The sequence below is a fragment of the Leptinotarsa decemlineata genome, unplaced genomic scaffold (assembly GCF_025532065.1).
Source record: "Leptinotarsa decemlineata unplaced genomic scaffold, Ldec_3_MD MMD2_tig00026307_RagTag_RagTag, whole genome shotgun sequence".
Lineage (NCBI taxonomy): Eukaryota > Metazoa > Arthropoda > Insecta > Coleoptera > Chrysomelidae > Leptinotarsa > Leptinotarsa decemlineata.
The window spans coordinates 7749246-7771565 of record NW_027412681.1 but is presented as its reverse complement, the minus strand read 5'-3'; the positions used below and the strand labels follow the sequence as shown (position 1 = coordinate 7771565).

Here is a 22320-nt window from a genome sequence, read left to right as displayed (position 1 = left end):
AACTTTGCAAATAATATTTGTTCTCTTCTTTCTTAACGTGGGCCACACAGGTCTTCCACACATCACTATTACCTACTTCATTCACCACTCGCTTTATATTGTCAAGCACTACAGCATTCAAAGTCGGTGACTGATTACATTTCCGGAAGCTTTCTTTTATTGTGGCCATTTCAATTGGATTGAACACACAATAGCATGGAGGCAAACATAAGAGAATATGACCACGTGTTTCACACATCGAATCAATAATATACTCTTCTTTGAAATTACGTTGTTTTATGGTCGCCAGTAATACCTTTTTCGTTGGAATCTTTTCGGGTATTTCCATTTCATGATTTCGCACGAATTCAACAATATCTGCTTTTTTTGTGTTATTGTTTGCTATTGTAGTCAATAACCGAGAATGATATGAAGCGTTATCCATAACAATAACCGAGTTTAAAGGAATATTTGGGAGAAGCTGCTCGCTGAACCAGGTTTTGAATAAAACCGTAGTCATATCTTCGTGGGAATCAGCAGACGAATCTTTCATATTTTTGGGCGACAGAAGCAAAGCGTTAGATATGAAACCACTTTCATTCCCGGCATGCAAAATTATAACACGTTTTCCCCTTGAAAAAGGTGTATTCAAAGCACAAAACTTGGTTTCGTCTACCCAGCCATATTTGACAACATGGGTGTCAAACCAAGTTTCGTCGAGGTAGATTATATGTCTGCTGATTCTCGGTAGCTTTTCATTCGCCTTAAATATTCTTGTTGGAGTTGAACACTGCGTGTCGATTCCATTATGACCATCCGATTGTTCAATTTTTTATATTTGAAACCACAAGGCAATAAGACACCTCGTAGAGTTTCTAAAGATTTGTAATTGTAATCGAGATAGTCGAGTTATTTATACCAAATCATTTCCAAGGTTGGTACTTCATTGTTTTTATATATACCATAAATTGTTCGCCGAATCATATCTTTTGTAGCACCATCAACGTTTACGAATTTTTTATTCCTTTCTTTTCGTTTCATTGCATGGTCAATGACATCCCCTATTTTGATGTCTCGAAGAACTGTCAAACGAGATAGTTTCGTTAACTCGCATTATCTATTCACAATAGCATTCTGTGAAGTGTGACAGTTTTCCTTCTTCAACCATTCATGAATATTCAAAATAACTCGCTGAACTTGAACATGTAAGTCCTTATTTTCAAATTCCGGATCCCTGTCGATTGACATAGATTCCTCACACATAATGTTATCATTTGTTTCAAAAGGTCTCCAGAAAGCCATATTGATGAAAGTACCCAAAAACACTAAGATTTTCACAAAAATCGGTTTGAACGATGAGATTGGAACCTTTGGTGTAAAAGTTGAAAACATTTTCTAGAGATCAATTACCCTAACACCAAACTGATATTTTTGCACTCGACGCGCGTTTCGCTAACAAGGCTAGCATCTTCAGGAAAAGCAAATTGATACTGAATCTGAAGACAAGGGTTAGCTGTTTATACGCACTTGAAGTTTTTTGGTCCGATGTAGACTTTGTTTGTTAAATGTTGATAATCCTAATTGATTTTTCGGTAATTAACTCGTGGAACCACTACCTACAAATTAATTTGTCCGCTTTTCAATCTATTGTTGACAAATTAATTTGCAGGTAGTAGTTCCACTAGTTGATTACCGGAAAATCAACATAATGACACGCCGGAAGGTACTTTTTGGTAATGCCCAATAAACGTAAATGAGTAATTTGATATTGTTGGCTAGTCGAAGCATGGCTATAAAGGGATACCTAATACATAATACCAAAGGTACATTGAACATAGTAGACAACAAGCAGGCAAAACTTCCAACTTCAAAACTGACCAATTTTAATACAATCTTTGAACCCCTATTTTTCCCCTTGGGAGTGAAAATTCATGTTTCTATTTCTTGATATGCCAAGTGCAATAAGTACTGAATAGCTTCGAAAATCGAATGATGTTACCCATAAAGAAATTCGTAAAACTAACACAACCGTCAACGACGACTGCTCTCACGCGTCTGCCCGCGTGAGAGCAGACCGCCTCTCTACCTTTACGCATCGTTTCCTGTTGTCTTATAGTAGACGCGACGCGTAATAGCTTACTGCGTTGCGTCAAGTCAATCTTATCGTGATAACTTTTAAACGATTCGTCCAAATTACTTAGTGTGAAAGCCAAAGTATATCTATAACGAATACATGAAACGACAATGGGGAATGTTCTTCAATTTGGGTTATTACAGCAAATACAAGTTTTAACAAAATAAAGATGAGTTTAATTCATGAGTTTTTCAAATTCACTTCGAGAAGTATTCAAATTGATGTTCCAAATGTTGGGTTTTAATTTTCAAAGGGATTTATTTCTAATTCACATATTGGCAACAGCGTCTATATCAAGTTGAAATAATTTATACGTACCTAGATATTCTACTTTAAAAAAGGAAAATTATCTTTATAAATCAGCAATTAAGGCAAAATATAAATTATAGTTCAATACCACCTCCACAAGCCGCATAAACAATAGTTGTTTTGTTATTTATTTATATAGAGGAAGATTGGTTAGGTGCACAAAATGTCATATGTCACAGAATGTCTCGGAACTCGGAACATAAGTAAACAGAACAGCACGCCTCTGAAATATGTCTTCTTTGTTTGGTAACAGGTAACAGATTCATTGTCCTTTATTAGCTATAACCGATATTGCCAAATGGTGAAATAGAAACGAATCGCTTCAAATGTTGAATGCATTATTTCATTCCTCTTTTTTAAGTATTAAAATATTTTTTTAAAGAAAAAGATTGAAATGATGAGTTAAAATGCATTGTTTAAGAGGTCTTTAATGAAAATTACTTGATTTTCGTCAGGAGGAACATTCTCCATCGTATCAATTTGTATACCAGTTTGACTGATATTCTAAAATGTGCATTATAAAAAGCAATCCAATTTAATTGTATTTATGGCTCTGTACTTTTCATATAGTGTATCCGCAAAGTATGGAATAAATTCGATATTTCTAAAACTAAAGGTCGTTTTACAAAAACCTGAAACTCGTCAATTTTCAATTTTAATATTCTACGTTTTACAACAAAATTTCATTACACAGGGTGATCCATATTAATGTGTATAGATAATTCGTAATGAGCTGATTCCGAAAAGATATGATACTTGGGGTCTAACGGACAGAATTTGAGAGATGTGTGCTTAGAAATCAAATTTTATTGATATCTAATGAAAGTAGAAATCAATTAATAATTTAATATTTTTTTTCTAATGATTAATTCAACAACGGGAAAGTTATCCAGTAATCAGTACATGACTTTATTGTAAATGTTCGAACTGTAGAACTTGCTGTAGTTGACAGTAACCATGCTAACAAGTATATTAATTTATTTCAAAAAACTAGGCGGCTAGTTTTTTTGTTATTCTAAAATGTCATTATTTCGATTGACGTTCAGTAACTGTTAAATAGGACAGTAGTTGTCGTATTAATTCGTGAATTTTCTGTAGTATTGCTTCGAATTACTTTGAAGTAGTAATGAATTTAAGTGTAAAGCAAAGAATTGAAATACTTATGATGATTGGCTATGGAGACAAATCGCGAACTCATATGGAAGTGTGTAACTTATTTAATGAAAAATATCCAGAAAGACGCATAACACAGTCGTCAGTAAGTAAGATTGAAAAAAATTTCGAGAAACTGTTACAGTTGAAAATACACGCAAATCAGGTCGTCCTTCCGTAAATGATGATACAAAACTAGATATTCTACTTGCTTTTGAAGAAGATGTGCACACTTCTGTTCGTAAGGTTAGTCGTGATTTCGATGTCAGTAAAACAACTGTACATAAAGTATTAAAATTGGAAAAATGGCATCCCTTTGAAATCGAACTTCTACAGGAATTAAACGAGGATGATCCAGATAGAAGAATAGAATTTTGTGAAGCCATGGTGGATAACTGTCACCGAAACCGTGTCCTCTCGTAAAAAATATATTTTTTTCTGATGAAGCCATTTTACATTGAATGGTGACGTCAACCGTCAGAATTATAGGTACTGGGCCAAAGAAAACCCCCTCTGGATGCGTGAGCATCATATACAATACCCGCAAAAGGTAAATGTATGGGCTGGCATTGTAAGAAACAGGATCATCGGACCCTACTTTTTCGACGGTACTTTAGACGGGCCAACATACCTTCAGTTTTTAAGGGGATATTTTGTACCTATTTTCATTAATTTATTCCCCAGTAGAATTAATCACGGAAGTTTTGATGAAAGTTTATGGTTTCAACAGGATAGTGCGCCTCCACATTATGCTGCAGATGTTCGAAGGTATCTCGACCAAATGTTTACGAATCGAAGGATTGGTAGACGTGGACATATTGAATGGCCAGCGAGGTCGCCAGACCTATATCCGTTGGATTACTGTATGTGGGGCCATCTGAAGAATGTTGTTTATAAAACGAAACTAGCAAATATTCTAGAATTAAAAGAGAGAATTCGAACATAAATAAACAATATTTCTCAAGGTTCCAGAAGAATTCATTCAACGTTCAGGTAACTGTCAAATACAGCAAGGACTACAGTTCGAACATTTAAAATAAAGTCATGTATTTATTACTGGACTACTTGCTCATTGTTACATTAATTTCTACTTTTATTAGATATCATTGAAATTTATTTTCTAAGCGCACATCTTTCAAATTCTGTACGTTAGACCCCAAGTATCATACCTTTTCGGAATCAGCTCGTTACAGATTATCTTACACCAAGTATAGGGTGTTGCATTTAAAAAAATTACCGATGACGTCATCACATTAATATGTATAATGCACCACCTCTGCATAGAGGTGTATCCACTAGCCCCATATTATGAAGGTGTTTCCTTTGTTGACAGTGGCCAGTCAGAAATCCTACTATTAGGCGTAGATTTTTCCTGGTCATCGCCTGATATTTCTTCGGCGCCAGCTTCCCAGGGTCGCCCAAGGTGATCCTGGCAAGATTACATCCTTTGATTCCATCGCATCTCTTTGAGGATTGAGCATGGGTGTAACATTCGACTAGTTCCGCAATTGACGAAGTCATCAGGCCGTTGGTGCCACTGGGTCCTAAAATTCTTAGTCCAGCCGCTTCCTTGGCTAAAGAGTCGGCAATGCGATTACCTTTACTCCTGTCGTGCCCTTTAACCCACCTCAGGATAATGTTATTATCTACCGAGGCTTTGGCTGAATCTTGGTGACACTCTAGTACTAGCCCTGAGGTTATACGTTGCCTGTTCAAGGCTAATAGGGCTTGTCTGCTATCAGTGCAGATTGTTATGTTTTTACCAGAAATTATTTTCTTGGTTATTTCTTTTGTGGCGATTGAGATACCAACCAGGGTTTATTGAGCACAAACTTGGGTTCAATTGCATCACTGGTTGCCTGCGGCAGAGGTGGCGCAGTGTGCGCTTCTCGCCATAGTGTCAGTCTCAATTGACCCATTCCCATTCCGAGGTTTACACCAGCCGTGCGCAATCGTACCATGGCCATTAACGTACAGATCCAGAGGGGTCAGACCCGTAATTATTTTTATTGCCGCGGTTGGTGTTGTTCTCATGGTTCCTGTGATGTTTAAACAAGCCAGTCGCTGTATTTGATATGATTTTTGGATGGCCGTTGCTTGTAGAACTTTCAGTTTCCATGCAATGGCTTCATACGTTAACATAGGTCTTATTATTGTAGTGTAGATCCAGGTGACCACACGGGGTGAAAGACCCCATGCGCGTCCCACTGTCCTCCGACATTTCTCATTAGCCACGTATGCTCTTTTTGCTCTACTCTGTAAATGACAGTTCCATGTTAGCTTTCTGTTGAGGATAGTACTTTAGTATATCACCTCTTCAGAGAAGTTTAGTTTGTTTTTGAATATTTCGGGAGGTTTTAAGTCCGTTAAACTTCTTTTCCTGGTGAAAAGGACCATCTCAGTCTCCTTGGGATTGATCGACAGTGAGTGACCATGTTTCCATGAATTTGAGCCCATCCTGCGCTCTATCGCACAGTGTGTTTACAAATTTGCCGGTCTGCAAGATAACTATGTCATCTGCGTATGCAATTGTGTAGAATCCATCTTTGTTAAGGTGATCAAGAGGGTATCCAGAACTATGTTCCAGAGAAGGGGTGATAAGATCCCTCCCTGTGGACATCCCCTCATGACCAGTCCTTTCACTGTGATGTCTTCTACATTAATACTTATTGCTCTACTACATTCCTAGAGTGTAGATGCTGGGTGATTGTTGGGAAAGTTGTTTTATCAAACGCTCCTTTGATATCTATGAATATGTTTGTTTCATTATAAATATGATTTCCCGTCCATTTTCCCATTCCCATTGGGAAAAATTATAGGTTCTTTCTGACGAGTTATTCATATTTTACATCACTTTTCTAAACTGAAGTGGAGTTTATTCGTGCAGCTCCATTCATGAATTTTATTCAGTTTTTTCTGCAATAACACCCAATCTCTGATTGTTTGTATCTGCTCGAATATCTCAAGATCATCCGTAGAAAGTAAACATTACGAGAACTTCAAGATAGACGGCAGATCATTATTGAATATAACTAAAGAAAAGGCCTAGATTAGGGCCTTGTGACACTCCAGAGCTAGTAAGAAATTTACCAGATGTGTTAACACTATGTCTCACTGTGAGAAATACCGGGTGTCCCACATTTTATGTGACAGGCAATATCTGGTTTGCTGGAGGAGATACACAAAAATGTTTCATACAAAAGTTTTAGTAGTTCATGAGAGCTATATTTTGATATCATTTTTAAATATACAGGATGTTTGGTGTAGGTGATACAGACTAAAATTCCATTTTTTAAAATAGAACGCCCTGTATATCATTACATATTCAGATGCTACGTTAAATTCTGATATCATTTCATGTTTGGTTTTCGAAATTCGGTTACGGCGTTGTTGAGTTATTGCTTAATATGTAAAGTCTTGAGAACGACTATTATTTTTTTAAATATCTCATACAATTATTCTCTCTGCATCAGATCACATGAAAATTAGTCAAAATTTTGGGTGTTCGAAGTAATGGTTTCAAATCATTTCATAAGAATGGTAGGTACCTAGAAATAAGTCATAAAAATTGTTCAAAGTGATGCCCATTAGATATTATACAGGCTTCGAAACGTCGAATCACTTCTCTCGTACAAGTCGCACTTATAATATCAGGCGTAATATCACTGCACGCTAGTCGAATTTTCATTTTCAGATCATCCACATTCAAAGGGGGAGTAGTGAAAACAATATCTTTCAAATAACCCCATAGGAAAAAATCAAGCGGTGATAAATCTGGGGAGCCAGCCGGCCACCGAATTGGACCCTTATTACCAATCCATCTATTTGGGTACGTTCTATCCAGATATTCAGTAACAATCTGTGAATTGTGAGGAGGAGCACCATCTTGTTGCCACCAAATTCCTTGTCGTTCTGCTATGGGAATATCTTCCATCAACTGGATCAAATCATTTTCTAGAAAATGTAAATGTCGCAATCCATTGAGATTTTCATTGAAAAAGTAAGGTCCTATGATGCGGCCATTGAACAATCCACACCATACATTAATACCCCAAGTAGTTTGAAAATTACTTTCGCGGACCCAGTGGGGATTTTTTTGAGACCAATAGTGACTGTTATGTCGATTCACAACTCCATTATTGTGGAATCGCGATTCATTGCTCCACAAAATTTGACTGAATATGTTAGGACTTTCATGGTAATATTACCTGAATACAAGCAATGAATTCAAGTCGTCGTTCAAAGTCCGTGGGTTTCAAACCTTGTACCAACTGTTTTTTGAATGGGTGGTATTTATTTTCTTTCAGAATTCTCTGTACATTAGATTTACTCACACCGACTTCTTCTGCAAGAGTACGGATAGAAACATGTGGATGAATAATAATATAAGCCAACACATTGATCTCTAAATCTTCAGTTCTAACAGATCTCGTATGATGACGATGCTTTATAGTAGAAGGAAATGACTCAGTTCGCAATTTTTCTACAACTCTCGAAAAAGTCATTCGTGACGGAATGGGTCTGTCTGGAAAACGTTCTTGGTATGGACGTTGTGCTTGACGGCAGTTTTTCCTGAAGATGGTGCAATCACTTGGACTAAACGCGAAAGACATATTGGAGTTTTCGCACAAAGAACACAGTTACTGTTTTGCAAAGAATCACTGAATCGAACTGACAAGTAGATACAATTCAACAACATTTGTTACTATGGCATCAACAAGCATAAGCTACTTGATGAAATTGTGCAATATTTATTTCTCGTCATATTTATTTCTCGTGGTATGCAACCCACTATATAGGTAGTTCAATGTTGAAATATATATCATGAAAACTATACCCCAACGATAATATAATTCGGATGAAATTCAAGCCAGATTGTAGTTGATTGCATACTTATAAGGAAGTGAGTGACCATGAAAAACATTACGTGGCGGAATTTTGGCAGGTAATCAACCCTTTACAGAATGGTCCAACTTTTTACGTTAATTGAAGTTGGGCTTAGAAAAATAAAATGAGAAGCAGATGGATTCCAGAACGTCAATGACTAGACGTAGATTTTTTTGAGTTTTGAATAAACGATATAATGCGCCGAAACCGTCGAAAAGGCCACAAATATGGTGATTCTGCTCACCCTAGCCGGGATTTAAGGTTTTTTTTCTATAAATATTTACGTAACCGGCAGCAATCTCAACCCAGTGTGGCTAGTTTTCTCTCTACCACCAAGTTTATCACTCTTAACCCGGGGCCGCACTGCAGGATGCTTGATGGTCACTTGGAAGGTGGATGGTAAAGGTGGATGGTGGAGGGGCAATGCATCCTGGACGCAGTGAAATGAAGCCAGTATTCAACTGACAGCGGAAAAGTAACAATCATGCCTGTGGCAAATAGTGTTATAAAAAAACCGTGAATGCATACTTACAATTTGAGGCGTCAACAGAACGGAGAATTAGTTAGAGTCTACAAAAAAATTACGACAACACCCTGACAAATTTCATTTGTATTCAAGACCTACTTTTGAAGTTGACTGAATGCAAATCGCAAAGAACTTCAAACGAACTTCAGAGAAGCTATATCAGCAGTGTCGTCAAAGTTTTTGAATTTTTTCTTAATGGGTCTGCTGGGTCCCAAATTGCCCTTCTTTTGTACACAGAACTAATTACGCATTCCTCCCCAGCTAGGCTACCCGGCTAGAATATCAAACACAGCTGATTAGGTTGGATAGACGCCTTGCGTACCTTCGGATGGTTTCTGGAGGTTGAATGGTAGTGGGGGGCCACTGCGGCCACCGTCTTTCTGTTACTCACGTTTATAAATAGCAGGATGTTCGCCAGGCAGCTATCTACCATCCACCATCCTACCAACCTTCCTGCAGTGCGGCCCTAGCTTTAAGACGCTATGCCTGATCTGTCACTGTCAAGAGATACGCCCCCTGCTCGCCAAGAAGAAAGGCACGTCAGGTGGGGTAAATTCATTGGTTATAACTATGTACACGTAAGTAGCGATGATGCGTACAATAATTTTGTCTATTCTATTTGCATGTGTTGCAACTGAATTTCGGAAAGAAACCGGAGAGTTGGGTCAACAGTAGACTTGACGTAGATCCGACGGACTTCACCTAAGAGGAGTAAGTAACCCTAACAGCATACAACCTCTTTGAAAAATCCATTTAGGTGCATTTATGTCCATTTCTTCCGTGGACTATAAGTGTACGTCCCGTGGATGTCAAATATCGGACATTGGCAGGAGGAACGCCACAAACGTTCTTGATGTACATGACAGTGACTAATTACAGAATAACAAAACAAAAGTTCATGCTTTTTCGGTTTCTCTCTCTCTCTCTCTCTCTCCAAGTTGCCAAGTTGACTTGGGTGTCACACCAATAGGTGGTTCCACTTATGTTTCGCTTGCGTTTACGCAGCTATTTTTATCAAGTACTTTCTTGGTTTTTTCTCATTTTGTCTTCAATCGAGGACCGCCTGCCCGGTAGTGACGATGCCCAATAGGCTGAAACAGCTGTATACCGGTGGCTCTTAAATTGAAATCAATATGGGAATGATCAAAGAGTACTTATCTATTTATTTTTTGATTTTCATGGAATTATTTTCCAGCAGCTTGACTGCATTAACCTTTCTAGATTTTATATATATATATATATATATATATATATATATATATATATATATATATATATATATATATATATATATATATATATATATATATATATATATATATATATATATATATATATATATATTCCTATCCGTGAAATCTGAAGTTTTCACGGATAGGAATATGCTGAACTGGTTTTTCCGGGTATTTGATCCGTGTATGTGATATTATCTCTAATTTCACCTGAAATTAGAGATAATATATATATATATATATATATATATATATATATATATATATATATATATATATATATATATATATATATATGTGTTCAGGCATAATAATGACCACATTCAACGCCAGAACCACAGTGAACAATGACTGCATGAAGTGGTCTGCTAGATTGAAGTGTTCATCTATTTCGAACCTTTGTAAGAGTTTGGTGCTTCCGTCAGAGGTTGAGTCATGTTTGAAATTAAATGTAATGAATTCGATACAAAATACTATGGACATACTTGAAGATATATAAAAATAAGATATAAGGAACACTTAGCATACCTAACATATGGAAAATTATAATAATCAGCAGTCGCCCATCATATTTCGCAACAAAAACAATCCATAGACTTTAGTTCATTAAGATCAGTTAGTCAAGGCATCTAGATGCCTGTGAGAGTGTAGAAATGAGTAAACATAATAATATAATGAATAACGATGCTAGACCAATACCTAATATTTTACTGTAGCTTGTTGAAATATTTTACTTATTAGATTTATCTGACTATTAGGGCAATATCGTAAAACTAATTGAAGACAATCTATGGTATGAATAAGGACAATATTGTATGTAATTTAGTTTGATCTTACTCTTTAAGATGATCAGTTGGTGATTGAAACACGTGTCGAGACGTTGAAAATAACGATTTGGGGTTGGGATAAAACTCCAGTGATATTCTTTCTACTCTGTTGTCATTAGAATTTTGTATCTTGTTTATTTTTTTCGTTGTATTATATTTTCATTTCAGGTTTCATTGCTCAATAAAATTGATATTTCAGCTATTTATTTCGTTTGTTCTTCCATAGATTTGGAATCATATTAGGCAATGGAAGTCCCAACTGATGAAATTCGACAGTTACCTTATTATACTTTCAGCGAAATATCTCGATAATACTGTCGATCTGAATTTTGTTCAAGTTTGACTCACCTACAATGGGCGCTCTAAATTTAGTTCCTAATAAATACGTTATTGGGTGCGAAGCCTGCACAAGAAGCATGTCAAAGTGATTTTCGTCGTATGTCGAAAGTTTAAGGACATCTTTGTGTTGTATTTCTGTTTCTATCAATTCCATCAGAGTTTCGTGAAAAAGGATAACTTTGAAGTATGGCGAAAACTCTTTTCCAAATTTACTGATGATACCTCTTCGGGCGATTACATCTTGTGCGAAGCGGACATCAATTTCTGTGAGGTTTGTTAGACTCGAATCGTTCAATAGATTCGTGGTGATCACTGTTACTTCATGTCCTTGAAGGGAGAGTTCTTTCCAGATAGCTTGAAAGATGCTCTGATGACTGACAGCGGGAAATGGAAAATATCCCAGGATCTTAGCACCATCGCCGAAATGGAACCCAAGAAGTAAGTACAGCCACAAAGTAGACATCGCAATACGTGGGGACACACTATTTTTGTCAGGGATCAGTACAGTATTACAAATATTCCTAACGATATGTTGATTAGTATTTCGAATGATAAGGCTAATTGCGAACTGATTGTTCTAGAAAACCAAATACCGCGTGATTGAATAAAATCGCTATTTACAAACGTCTCTGTTGATTTTTGAACATGATATTAGATTTGAATACAACCTGAAAAAATTGTAGAGTGTCTCATCATTTTCTGAAGAATAAACTAGGCGAAAAATTATTTCATAAAAGACATTCACACTTGTCAAAAAAAAATTATAAAATCAATATTATTCCTTGGTTCTTACACCCAAGTTATCACGTGGCGTTACTACTGTTGAGACTCACCCCTATTTCAAACCGAGTTCCAAAATGTATATGATTTTTGTCAAGCAGGGAAAAGTACATGAATGAATATACGATCTCAGTACTATTTTTTCGAGGACAAAACAAAAGTACTACAGAAAAATCCTTAAGGCGCATTAAAATCGGTGTCTGTGCGAAAATAGCGATTCACGTTGGATTTGAATCGCTGAAGATTAAATTCATTTGGGAAAACGTTCTTAGGAGGTTTATTCACTTGAACACCTCCCGTGAAAGTATCTATAAAATAGAGACAAAGCTCCAACCTTTTTTCGATGTTCCATACTGTCAAGGTTGCAAATGATGATCGTGTCTCTCAATCAGGCGGATGACGCTTTTCTGTATGAAATCCAGCAGCCTCAGGGTACTCAATCGAATAGGGTGAGTCAGGGATAGATGGACCACCAGTATAGTTAGTCCAGTCGAATATTTCACTGCTCGGCCACAGCAACGCTGCTGTCGATGTCTGTAGTTGTTCATTGTTGGTAGAGGGATCCGTGTTTAGTTTCATTTGTGAGTTCCATGTGTATTTCAGGAGAAAACTTCATTTATTTTTTTGTGAATTGAAAAATATTTTATACTAGATTTCTTTGTTATGTGGTTGAGTTATTTTAAATGACTTCAACGTAAGATCCATTCTATAACTTGGATACAATCTAAACCTGAAATGGCATGATGGGAAACTTGCTTGGCTGAACAAGAAGCTGGTCCATCTATCCCCGACAATTGGGATAGATGGACTAGATGGAATTTGGGATTGTTGGCCCACTTGAAAACTTGAATTTCTATATAAATGAAGTACAAAATACTCATAAAAAAATCATTTCAAATATAAAGGTGTATCCTGATGAGTTGGGACTTTTTCGGTTACAGAAAAATGCCTACTTTTTATAAAAGAGAAGGCACGTAAGGAAAAGGAGAATGGTCTGAATATTATATGAAAATTGCAGACAAAGCTGTTAAGAACAAAGAAATGGAAGTTAATGCTGCAGCGAAAGAGTTTGGCATCCCGAACACTACTTTGAAGAGACGCCCTTAATCTCAGAGTTTCATTAAAGGTTCGATGGGGAAAAATTCATTGTTGGGGATCGAAAATGAAAAAAAAATCGTTGGACTCAATGAAAAATCGCAGTCAACGGGGTTTACTCCAAGTAGAGATTCAGTACGTTCCATTGCTTATTATTTAGCAGAAAGCCTGCAATTAAAGCATAATTTTAATCAAGAAACGAAACAAGCAGCCTACGACTGGCTGTCTTCTTTTCTTATACGTAATCCTGAGCTTTCCATCCGGGAATCTGAAGGGGTACCTATTGCAAGGGCAAAGAGCCTGAATAGAACAGTTGTCAAAGACTACTTTGACCTCTTAAAGAACGTTTTGGAAGAAAACAATCTCATAGATAAACCTGGGCACATTTTCAACATGGATGAAACAGGTTCACAACTTAACAAAAAACCTGGAAAAGTAGTTGCTTTGAAAGGTTCTGAGAATGTGACTTCTGTTATTTCGGGGAAAAGGGTGGAACAATCTCAGTTTTGACATGTGTGAATGGAGAGGGTTGGTTCTTGCCACCTTTTGCATAATGAAAATCTAAAACTGAACGGTTTGCCACCTGAACCTGAAGTGAAAATGTCTCCAAAGTCTGGTTATGTAAATGCTGAATTAATTTTTGATTGGAATGAAACTAAACAAGATGAAGATTGGATTAATTGTGTGACCTGCTCCCGCTAGACACATGAAGGCTGCACAAGATTCGAAAATCAATGTGATTACTGTAGGAAGCGAGATTTTCGAAAGGATATAACTGCAAAATGATTAAATTTTCTGAACCATGAATAGATTAAACTTCCTATAATTTCAATTTCTTTTGAAATAGATCTTCAGATGATGTGGGGCTGCAGGTTTTTCCGGGTTTTCCTGCAGCTGAAAAAGCAAATGCGCCACTGGAATCAATGAAGTCGCCCCAGAGCGCCAATTGATTTTTATTGTTGTATTTATTTTATTTTTATCGTTGTTTTAACACATTGTAATAAGTTTATAAATCTGTAAATATCACTTTTCGAGAAGTTTATAGCTTTATACTTTAAAATAAATATTGTTTATACCTTTGATAACCTGTATTTGTGTTACATCCTGATTTGGTAATGCATAACAGTGGACTATCAATCCCTAGGAGGTGGTCCATCTAACCCGAAGTACCCAGGATAGATGGACCACTGAGTAAAAAAAAGAAAAAATCATACTTTAAGTGTGATCAGTGTAACAGCTGAAGAGGTGTATACAATTATTCATGGTCATATATACATATTATAAAAATATATATCAAACACTAGATATAGCAAGGTTTTCGAGAAAATGACTTTGAAAAAATGATCCAACTATCCCTGACTTATCCTATCCCGTCAACAAAATTCTAAATATAAATTCTTTGTTTCGTAATATGAAATGCTTCTTAAATTGGAAATTGCGGATCAAATCGACCTCAAAAACAAGTTGGCAATGTCTCTCGCATAGTCATAAAACTTATATAAGAAAGAAGAAAATTAAATCATGAAATACGAATCATTTTGAGACAATTAAGACGCAGGTACCTAGACAAGTATCCATGTTATGAATAAGGACAATATTGTATGTAATTTAGTTTAACCTTTCTCTTTATCATCAGTTGGTGATTGAAACACGTGTCGAGATGTTAAAAATAACGATTTGGTGTTGGGATAAAACTCTAGTGATATTATTTCTACTCTGTTGTCATTAGAATTTTGTATCTTGTTAATTTTTTTCGTTGTATTATATTTTCATTTCAGGTTTCATTGCTAAATAAAATCGATATTTTAGCTATTTATTCTTATTTCGTTTGTTCTTCCATACATTTGGAATCATAGTGAAATCATATTAGGCAATGGAAGTATAACTCACCTACAATGGGCGCTGTAAATTTAGCTCCTAATAAATACATTATCGGGTGCGAAGCCTGCACCAGAAGCATGTCAAAGTGATTTTCATCGTATGTCGAAAGTCTAAGGACATCTTTGTGTTGTATTTCTGTTTCTATCAATTCCATCGCAGTTTCGTGAAGAAGGATAACTTTGGAGTATGGCGAAAACTCTTTTCCCAATTTACTGATGAAACCTTTCCGGGCGACTACATCTTGCGCGAAGCGGACATCAATTTCTGTGAGGTTTGTTAGACTCGAATCGTTCAATGGATTCGTGGTGATCACTGTTACTTCATGTCCTTGAAGGGAGAGTTCTTTCCAGATGGCTTGAAATATGCTTTGATGACTGACAGCGGGGTACGGAAAATAACCCAGGATCTTAGCACCATCGCCGAAATGGAACCCGAGAAGTAAGTACAGCCACAAAGTAGACATTGCAATACGTGAGGACACACTATTTTTGTCAGTAATCAGAACAGTGTTCAAAATATTGCAAGCGTTATGTTGATTAGTATTTCGAATGATAAAGGTAATTGCGAACTAATTGTTCTAGAAAGCCAAATACCGCGTGGTTGAATAAAATCACTATTTACAAACGTCTTTGTTGATTTTTGAACGTGATATTAGATTTGAATACAACCTGAATCAAATTGTACAGTGTCTCGTAATTTTCTGAAGATTAAACTAGGCGGAAAATCAATATTATTCCTTGGTTCTTACATCCAAATTACCACAATCGATATAATTGTGACGTCACTACCGTTGAAGCTCACCCCCTCTTTCAAACCGAGTTCCAAAATGTATACGATTTTTGTTAGACAGATAAAAGTACATGAATGAATATACGAAATCAGTACTATTTTGTCTAGGACACAACAAAAGTACTACATCTTTAAGGCGCACTAAAAGCGGTGTCTATGCGAAAATAGCGATTCACGTTGGATTTCAATCGCTGGAGATTAAATTCATTTGGGAAAACGTTCTCAGGAAGTTTATTCACTTGAACAACCCCCGTAAAAGTATCTATGAAAGAGAGACAAAGTTTCAACTTCTCTTCGATATTCTATACTGTCAAGGTTGCAAATGATGTTCGTGTCTCTCAATCAGGCGGATGACTCTTTTCTGGATGGAATCCAGCAGCCTCAGGGTATTCAATCAAATAGGGTGAGTCGGGAATAAATGGACCACCGATATAGTTGGACCAGTCGAATATTTCACTGCTTGGCCACAGCAACGATGCTGTCGGTGTCTGTAGTTGTTCATTATGGGTAGATGGATCCGTGTTTAGTTCCATTTGTGAGTTTCATATGTATTTCAGGGTAAAACTTCATTTTTTTTTTTTGGTGAGTTGAAAAATATTTTATACTAGATTTCTCTGTTATGTGGTTAAGTAATTTTAAATGATTTCAACGTAAGATCAATTCTATAATTTGAGTGTATACTTGGATACAATCTAAACCTGAAATGGCATGATGGAAAACTTGCTTGGCTGAACAAGAAGCTGGTCTATCTATACCCAACAATTGGAATAGATGGACTAGATGGAATTTGGGATAGTTGACCCACTCGAAAACTTGACTTTCTACATAAATGAAGTACATTTCGACACGTGTCGAGATGTTAAAAATAACGATTTGGTGTTGGGATAAAACTTTAATGATATTCGTTGTACTCTGCAGTCATCTTAATTTTGTATCTTGTTCATTCTATTCGTTGTATTATATTTTTATTTCAGGTTTCATTGCTCAGTAAAATTGATATTTCAGCTATTTATTTCGTTTGTTCTTCCATAGATTTGGAATCATATTAGGCAATGGAAGTCCCAACTGATGAAATTCGACAGTTACCTTATTATACTTTCAGCGAAATATCTCGATAATACTGTCGATCTAAACTTTTTTCAAGTTTGACTCACCTATAATGGGCGCTCTAAATTTAGCTCCTAATAAATACATTATCGGGTGCGAAGCCTGCACCAGAAGCATGTCAAAGTGATTTTCGTCGTATGTCGAAAGTCTAAGGACATCCTTGTGTTGTATTTCAGTTTCTATCAATTCCATCGCAGTTTCGTGAAGAAGGATAACTTTGAAGAATGGCGAAAACTCTTTTCCAAATTTACTGATGATACCTCTTCGGGCGATTACATCTTGTGCGAAGTGAACATCAATTTCTGTGAGGTTTGTTAGACTCGAATCGTTCAATGGATTCGTGGTGATCACTGTTATTCATGTCCTTGAAGAGAGAGTTCTTTCCAGATAGCTTGAAAGATGCTCTTATGACTTATAGCGGGGTACGGAAAGTATCCCAGGATCTTAGCACCATCGCCGAAATGGAACCTGACAAGTAAGTACAGCCACAATGTAGACATTGCAATACGTGAGGACACACTATTTTTGTCACGGATCAGTACAGTAATCTGAATATTGGAAGCGATAGGTTGATTGGTATTTCGAATGATAAAGCTAATTGCGAACTGTTGTTTTAGAGAACCAAATACTGCGTTGTTGAATGAAATCGTTATTCACAAACGTCTCTGTTGATTTTTGTACGTGATATTAGATTTGAATTCAACCTGAATCAACATTTGTCGAGAAAAAATGATAATATTAATATTATTCCTTGGTTCCAAATGTATATGATTCCAAAATGTATATGATTTTTGTTAGGCAGAGAAAAGTACATGAACTAATATACGACATCAGTACTATTTTGTCAAGGGCAAAACAAAAGTACTACAGGAAAATCTTTAGGGCGCACTAAAAGCAGTACCTGTCAGAAATTAGCGATTCACGTTGGATTTTAATCGCTGGAGATTAAATTCATCTGGGAAAACGTTCTCAGGAAGGTTTTTATTATATGTATCGTTTATTTAGCACAAGCTAATGCAGTTACAATATTAGTCTTAATCTAGGTTAAAAATTTAAATGTCACAATTAAAATTTAAAATTTAAAATCATGTACATTGAAACATATAAATAAAAACAGCACAATAAATGAAATAAAAAGAGGAAAAAAAACTGTATTAGCAGGTTCCTATACTAAACACTTTGTAGGTCTAAAAGGTGCACTTTTTCTTTTAAATATATTTAGAGAGGTAGCATTCTTAATATCCTCCGGTAGTTCGTTGAATGCTTGAACTCCTTTAATGAAAACTGTATTATTTGAATTGACATTACTAGTCCGACGTATTTGAAAGTTATTGCGACTTCTTGTATTGTTTTCATGATATTCAAAGTTATACTTTAATTTGTCACGTAGATATACAGGAACATCACCAGTTTTAATTTTAAAAATAAATATTAATGCTAAATAACGAAAGTAATTTTTTACTGATAACCATTTTAATGTATTCAACATTATTGTTATATGTGTTCTTCTATCACAGGATAATATTACTCTCATTCCTCTATTTTGAAGTTTCTGAAGTCTTCCAATTTCATTTTGGTTTAGTAAGTACAAGATGGTTCCACAATAAGTAAAATGAGGTAAAATCAAGCTATTATACAAAAGTTTATTCACTTGAAAACCTCCCGTGGAAGTATCTATGAAAGAGAGACACATTTCCAACCTCTTTCCTAAGTTCCATACTGTCAAGGTTGCAAGTGATGTTCGTATCTACAATCAGGCGGACGGCTCTTTTCTGGATGAGATCCATCAGTTTTAGGTTATTCGATCAAATATCTCATCAACGAAATTCCCAATATAAAGTCTTTGTTTCGTAATATGAAACGTTTCTTATATCAAATGATAGTGACGTCCCGACCATCGTCAGAAAACTACTGACAAAAATATTGTAATAATAATGCGTAGAATAAATTCTACGCAATTGCATATGGAGATGACATATTTATCATGCAGATCGGCAGATTTGTGAACACACTGTGCCATTGAGCGCAGGATGGGCTCAAATTAATAGAAACATGGTGTAAGGAACACTCACTGTCGATCAGTCCCAAGAAGACTGAGATGGTTCTCATTACCAAGAAAAGAAGTTTTTCGGGCTTGAAACCTTTCGAAATTTTCAAAAGCAAACTAAACTTTTCTGAAGAGGTGAAATACCTAAGTACTATCCTCGACAGGAAGATAACATGGAACTCTCACCTACAGAATAGAGTAAAAAGTGCATATATGGCTTATGAGCAATGTCGGAGGACAGTGTGACGCGTATGGGGTCTTTCACTCCGTGTGGTCACCTGGATCTACACTGCAATAGTAAGACCTATGTTTACGTACGGAGCCATTGCATGGGGACCTAAAGTTCTACAAGCAACGGCCATCCAAAAATTATATCAAATACATCGACTGGCTTGTTTGAACTTCCCAAGAGCCATGAGAACAACACCAACCGCGACAATGGAATTAATTACTGGTCTGACCCCTCTAGACCTGTACGTTGAGGAGGTTGCGTTAATGGCCAAGTTATGATTGCGCACGGCTGGTGTGAACCCCGAAATGGGAATGGGTCAATTGGGGCTGAGCCTATGACGTGAAGCGGTCACTGCGCAACCTCTGCTGCAGGCAACCAGTGAAGCAATTGAACCCAGACGTGTGTTTAATGAACCCTACAAAATACAAATAAAACAGAACACAGAGTCAGATGCTACATATATACAGATGGCTCAAAAACCAAAGAAGGATATGGATGTAGAGTATACTTCAGATCACTAAGCATAAGGATTAAGTGCAAAATGGGAAAAAATACCAGCGTGGTTCAAATAGAACTGGCTGGCATCTCAATCGTCACAAAAGAAATAACCAGGAAAAGAATTTCTGGCAAAAACATAACAATCTCCACTGATAGCAGACAAGCCCTATTAGCCTTGAACAGGCAACGTATAACCTCAGGGCTAGTACTAGAGTGCCAACAATATTTAGCCAAAGCCTAGGTAGATAATAACATTATCTTGATGTAAATTATATGGCACGACAGGAGTAAAGGTAATCGCATTGCCGACTCTTTAGCAATGGAAGCAGCTGGACTGAAAAATTTAGGACCCAGTAGCACCTACGGCCTAATGACTTCAACAATTGCGGAACTAGTCAAATGTTACACCCATGCTCAATCCAGGAAGAGATGGGATGAAATCAAAGGATGCAATCTTGCCTGGATCACCCTGGGCGACCCTGGGAAGCTGGCGTCGAAAAAATATCTGGCGATGACCAAGAAAAATATACGCTTAACAGTAGGATTTCTGACTGGCCACTGTCAACTGAGGAAATACCTCCATTATATGGAGCTAGTGGACACACCCCTATGCAGCATGTGTGAATAGGAAGATGAAACTGTCAGGCATATCTTATGCGAGTGTCCGGAGTTCTCGTCAATAAGAGAGTGTGTGTTTGGCGAGTCGTGACCAACACCTGCTGATATAAAAGAGATGTCTCCCAGTGACCTGTCCACCTTCCTGGAAAGGACAGGATGGACGATGATCTAGGAAGACAACTCCTCGGGAGGATGTACAATGGGTCACATATGTCCTCAGTGCTGTGGGCCTACACTCACCCCCCTACTTTACAGATACAGATACAGAAAACAAGGTACTCATTATACACGTAGCACCTAAGCGATAATCTCAATATCAGTCTGAAGGTTCAGCCAGAGGTCAAATTAAATGACAAATATTCAGGATAGTTCTTGACAAAAAATCTTCGGAAGTCTTAAAAAAACCGTTTCGATTTTGTTGATGGATTTTTGACTTCTTGATATTTCATATATTTTTTCAAATGAAAGAACTCTCAGAGCGAAGATATGTCATTTACGTAAAAAAAGCTTTCTTTGAAATACTTAATGAAAATTTGAACACTTTTGATGTTGGTATTTGACCAATAAGAACCAACCTTCAATAAGATATCATTTGGGTTAAGTCTACCATAATCTCATTATCCGTTAAATTTTTGTATATGCTACATATAATTTGTTGATAAAATACTACCTTCTTGAGTCATCCGCGAAAAATCTTCTGATGGGTTTATTTGTAGAAAATACAACATTTCGATCTCCTGTGCTTCTAGCTTCATTTCGAGAAAAAAAAGTTGAAACCCTTCATTTTGAGCTTAATGAATTTGACTCTTCTGTCAAATACAATCAAGTACCTCCTCACCTCTTCGAAGACCTGCTGATACTGATTGTTATATTGTCATATCAGTAAAATTGAAAGTTATCAAGTTGTCACCAATGACAAGCATTTCATTATGAATTATTGAATAGGAATTAAATTAAATGAAATGACCTAAAACATTTCGCATGCTGCATACAAGATTATGTGGAACTGCAGGTTTTAATGGAAATGCAGGCGGTGGAAGACTAGAACCTGTAACAACGCCTGAATTATAAACTCAACCTAATACGATAGAAGAAGACCTTTCGAAAAATACCAGGAATATTGCACTGCAGCTTGAAGTCAGACTGAAAACCATTAGAATAAATATAGTTTTAAAAAAACTAAAAAATACGCTTTTAAAGAACATCGAACTAAAAGTTAAAAATATAGTTTGAAAAAACTGAAAAACACGCTTTCAAAGAATATCGAACTAAAACGTTAAAAATATTTATTTTAAATAAACTTAAAACAATAACGATCAAAAAATACTAGTATTATTGTGAAAAAGCGTGGGCGCTAGATATACAAAAAATATGGCACGAAGCGCCCACGCTTTTTTCACAATAATACTAGTATTTTCCAATCGTTATTGATTTGAGCTTATTTAAAAAAAATATTTTTAACTTCGATGTTCTTTGAAAGCGTGTTTTTTTGTTTTTCAAATTATATTTATTTTCAAATTTTCAGTTCGATGTTTTTTAAAAGCGTGTTTTTTAGTAGTATATGTATTTATTTTGATTTTCTTTTGAACAACCTATCAACGAGGTTACGTACAGCGTCATCTGACCGCAAATAGATCAAGAAGTATCAAGGAGGTTACCTACAGCGTCATCTGCCCGCGAGTAGATCAAGCAATGATGCCGATAATTCTGTCAATACAGATCTCGAGCTTGAAAGTTACAAACAAACGAACATACATACAAACAAACATACATACATACATGTGAAGCTAATATAATGCGTGTAAAAATAAAATAAAAGCATTCTACATCCATATCACACACTCCAAACTCTACTGCTTCGGAATTTCCACTCAAGATTATTGTTATA

The 22320-nt window shown here is 36.3% G+C and overlaps 1 protein-coding gene across 3 annotated transcripts in view; it reads right to left on the bottom strand.

The window, feature by feature from the left end:
* Positions 1 to 22320, bottom strand: part of LOC111508810 (UDP-glycosyltransferase UGT5) — a 61538-nt gene that overhangs the window by 26595 nt on the left and 12623 nt on the right. The window contains exon 1 of one of the 3 annotated variants that reach the window (XM_074181316.1): positions 15151 to 15619. The exons of 1 other annotated variant lie outside the window; for it this stretch is intronic. In XM_074181316.1, the coding sequence (XP_074037417.1) occupies positions 15151 to 15604 (454 nt within the window). In that variant the 5' untranslated portion in view covers positions 15605 to 15619. Of the gene's footprint in view, positions 1 to 11394; positions 11864 to 15150; positions 15620 to 22320 lie in introns of those variants that run through there. One more of the 3 variants, XM_074181317.1, reaches the window with a different exon arrangement.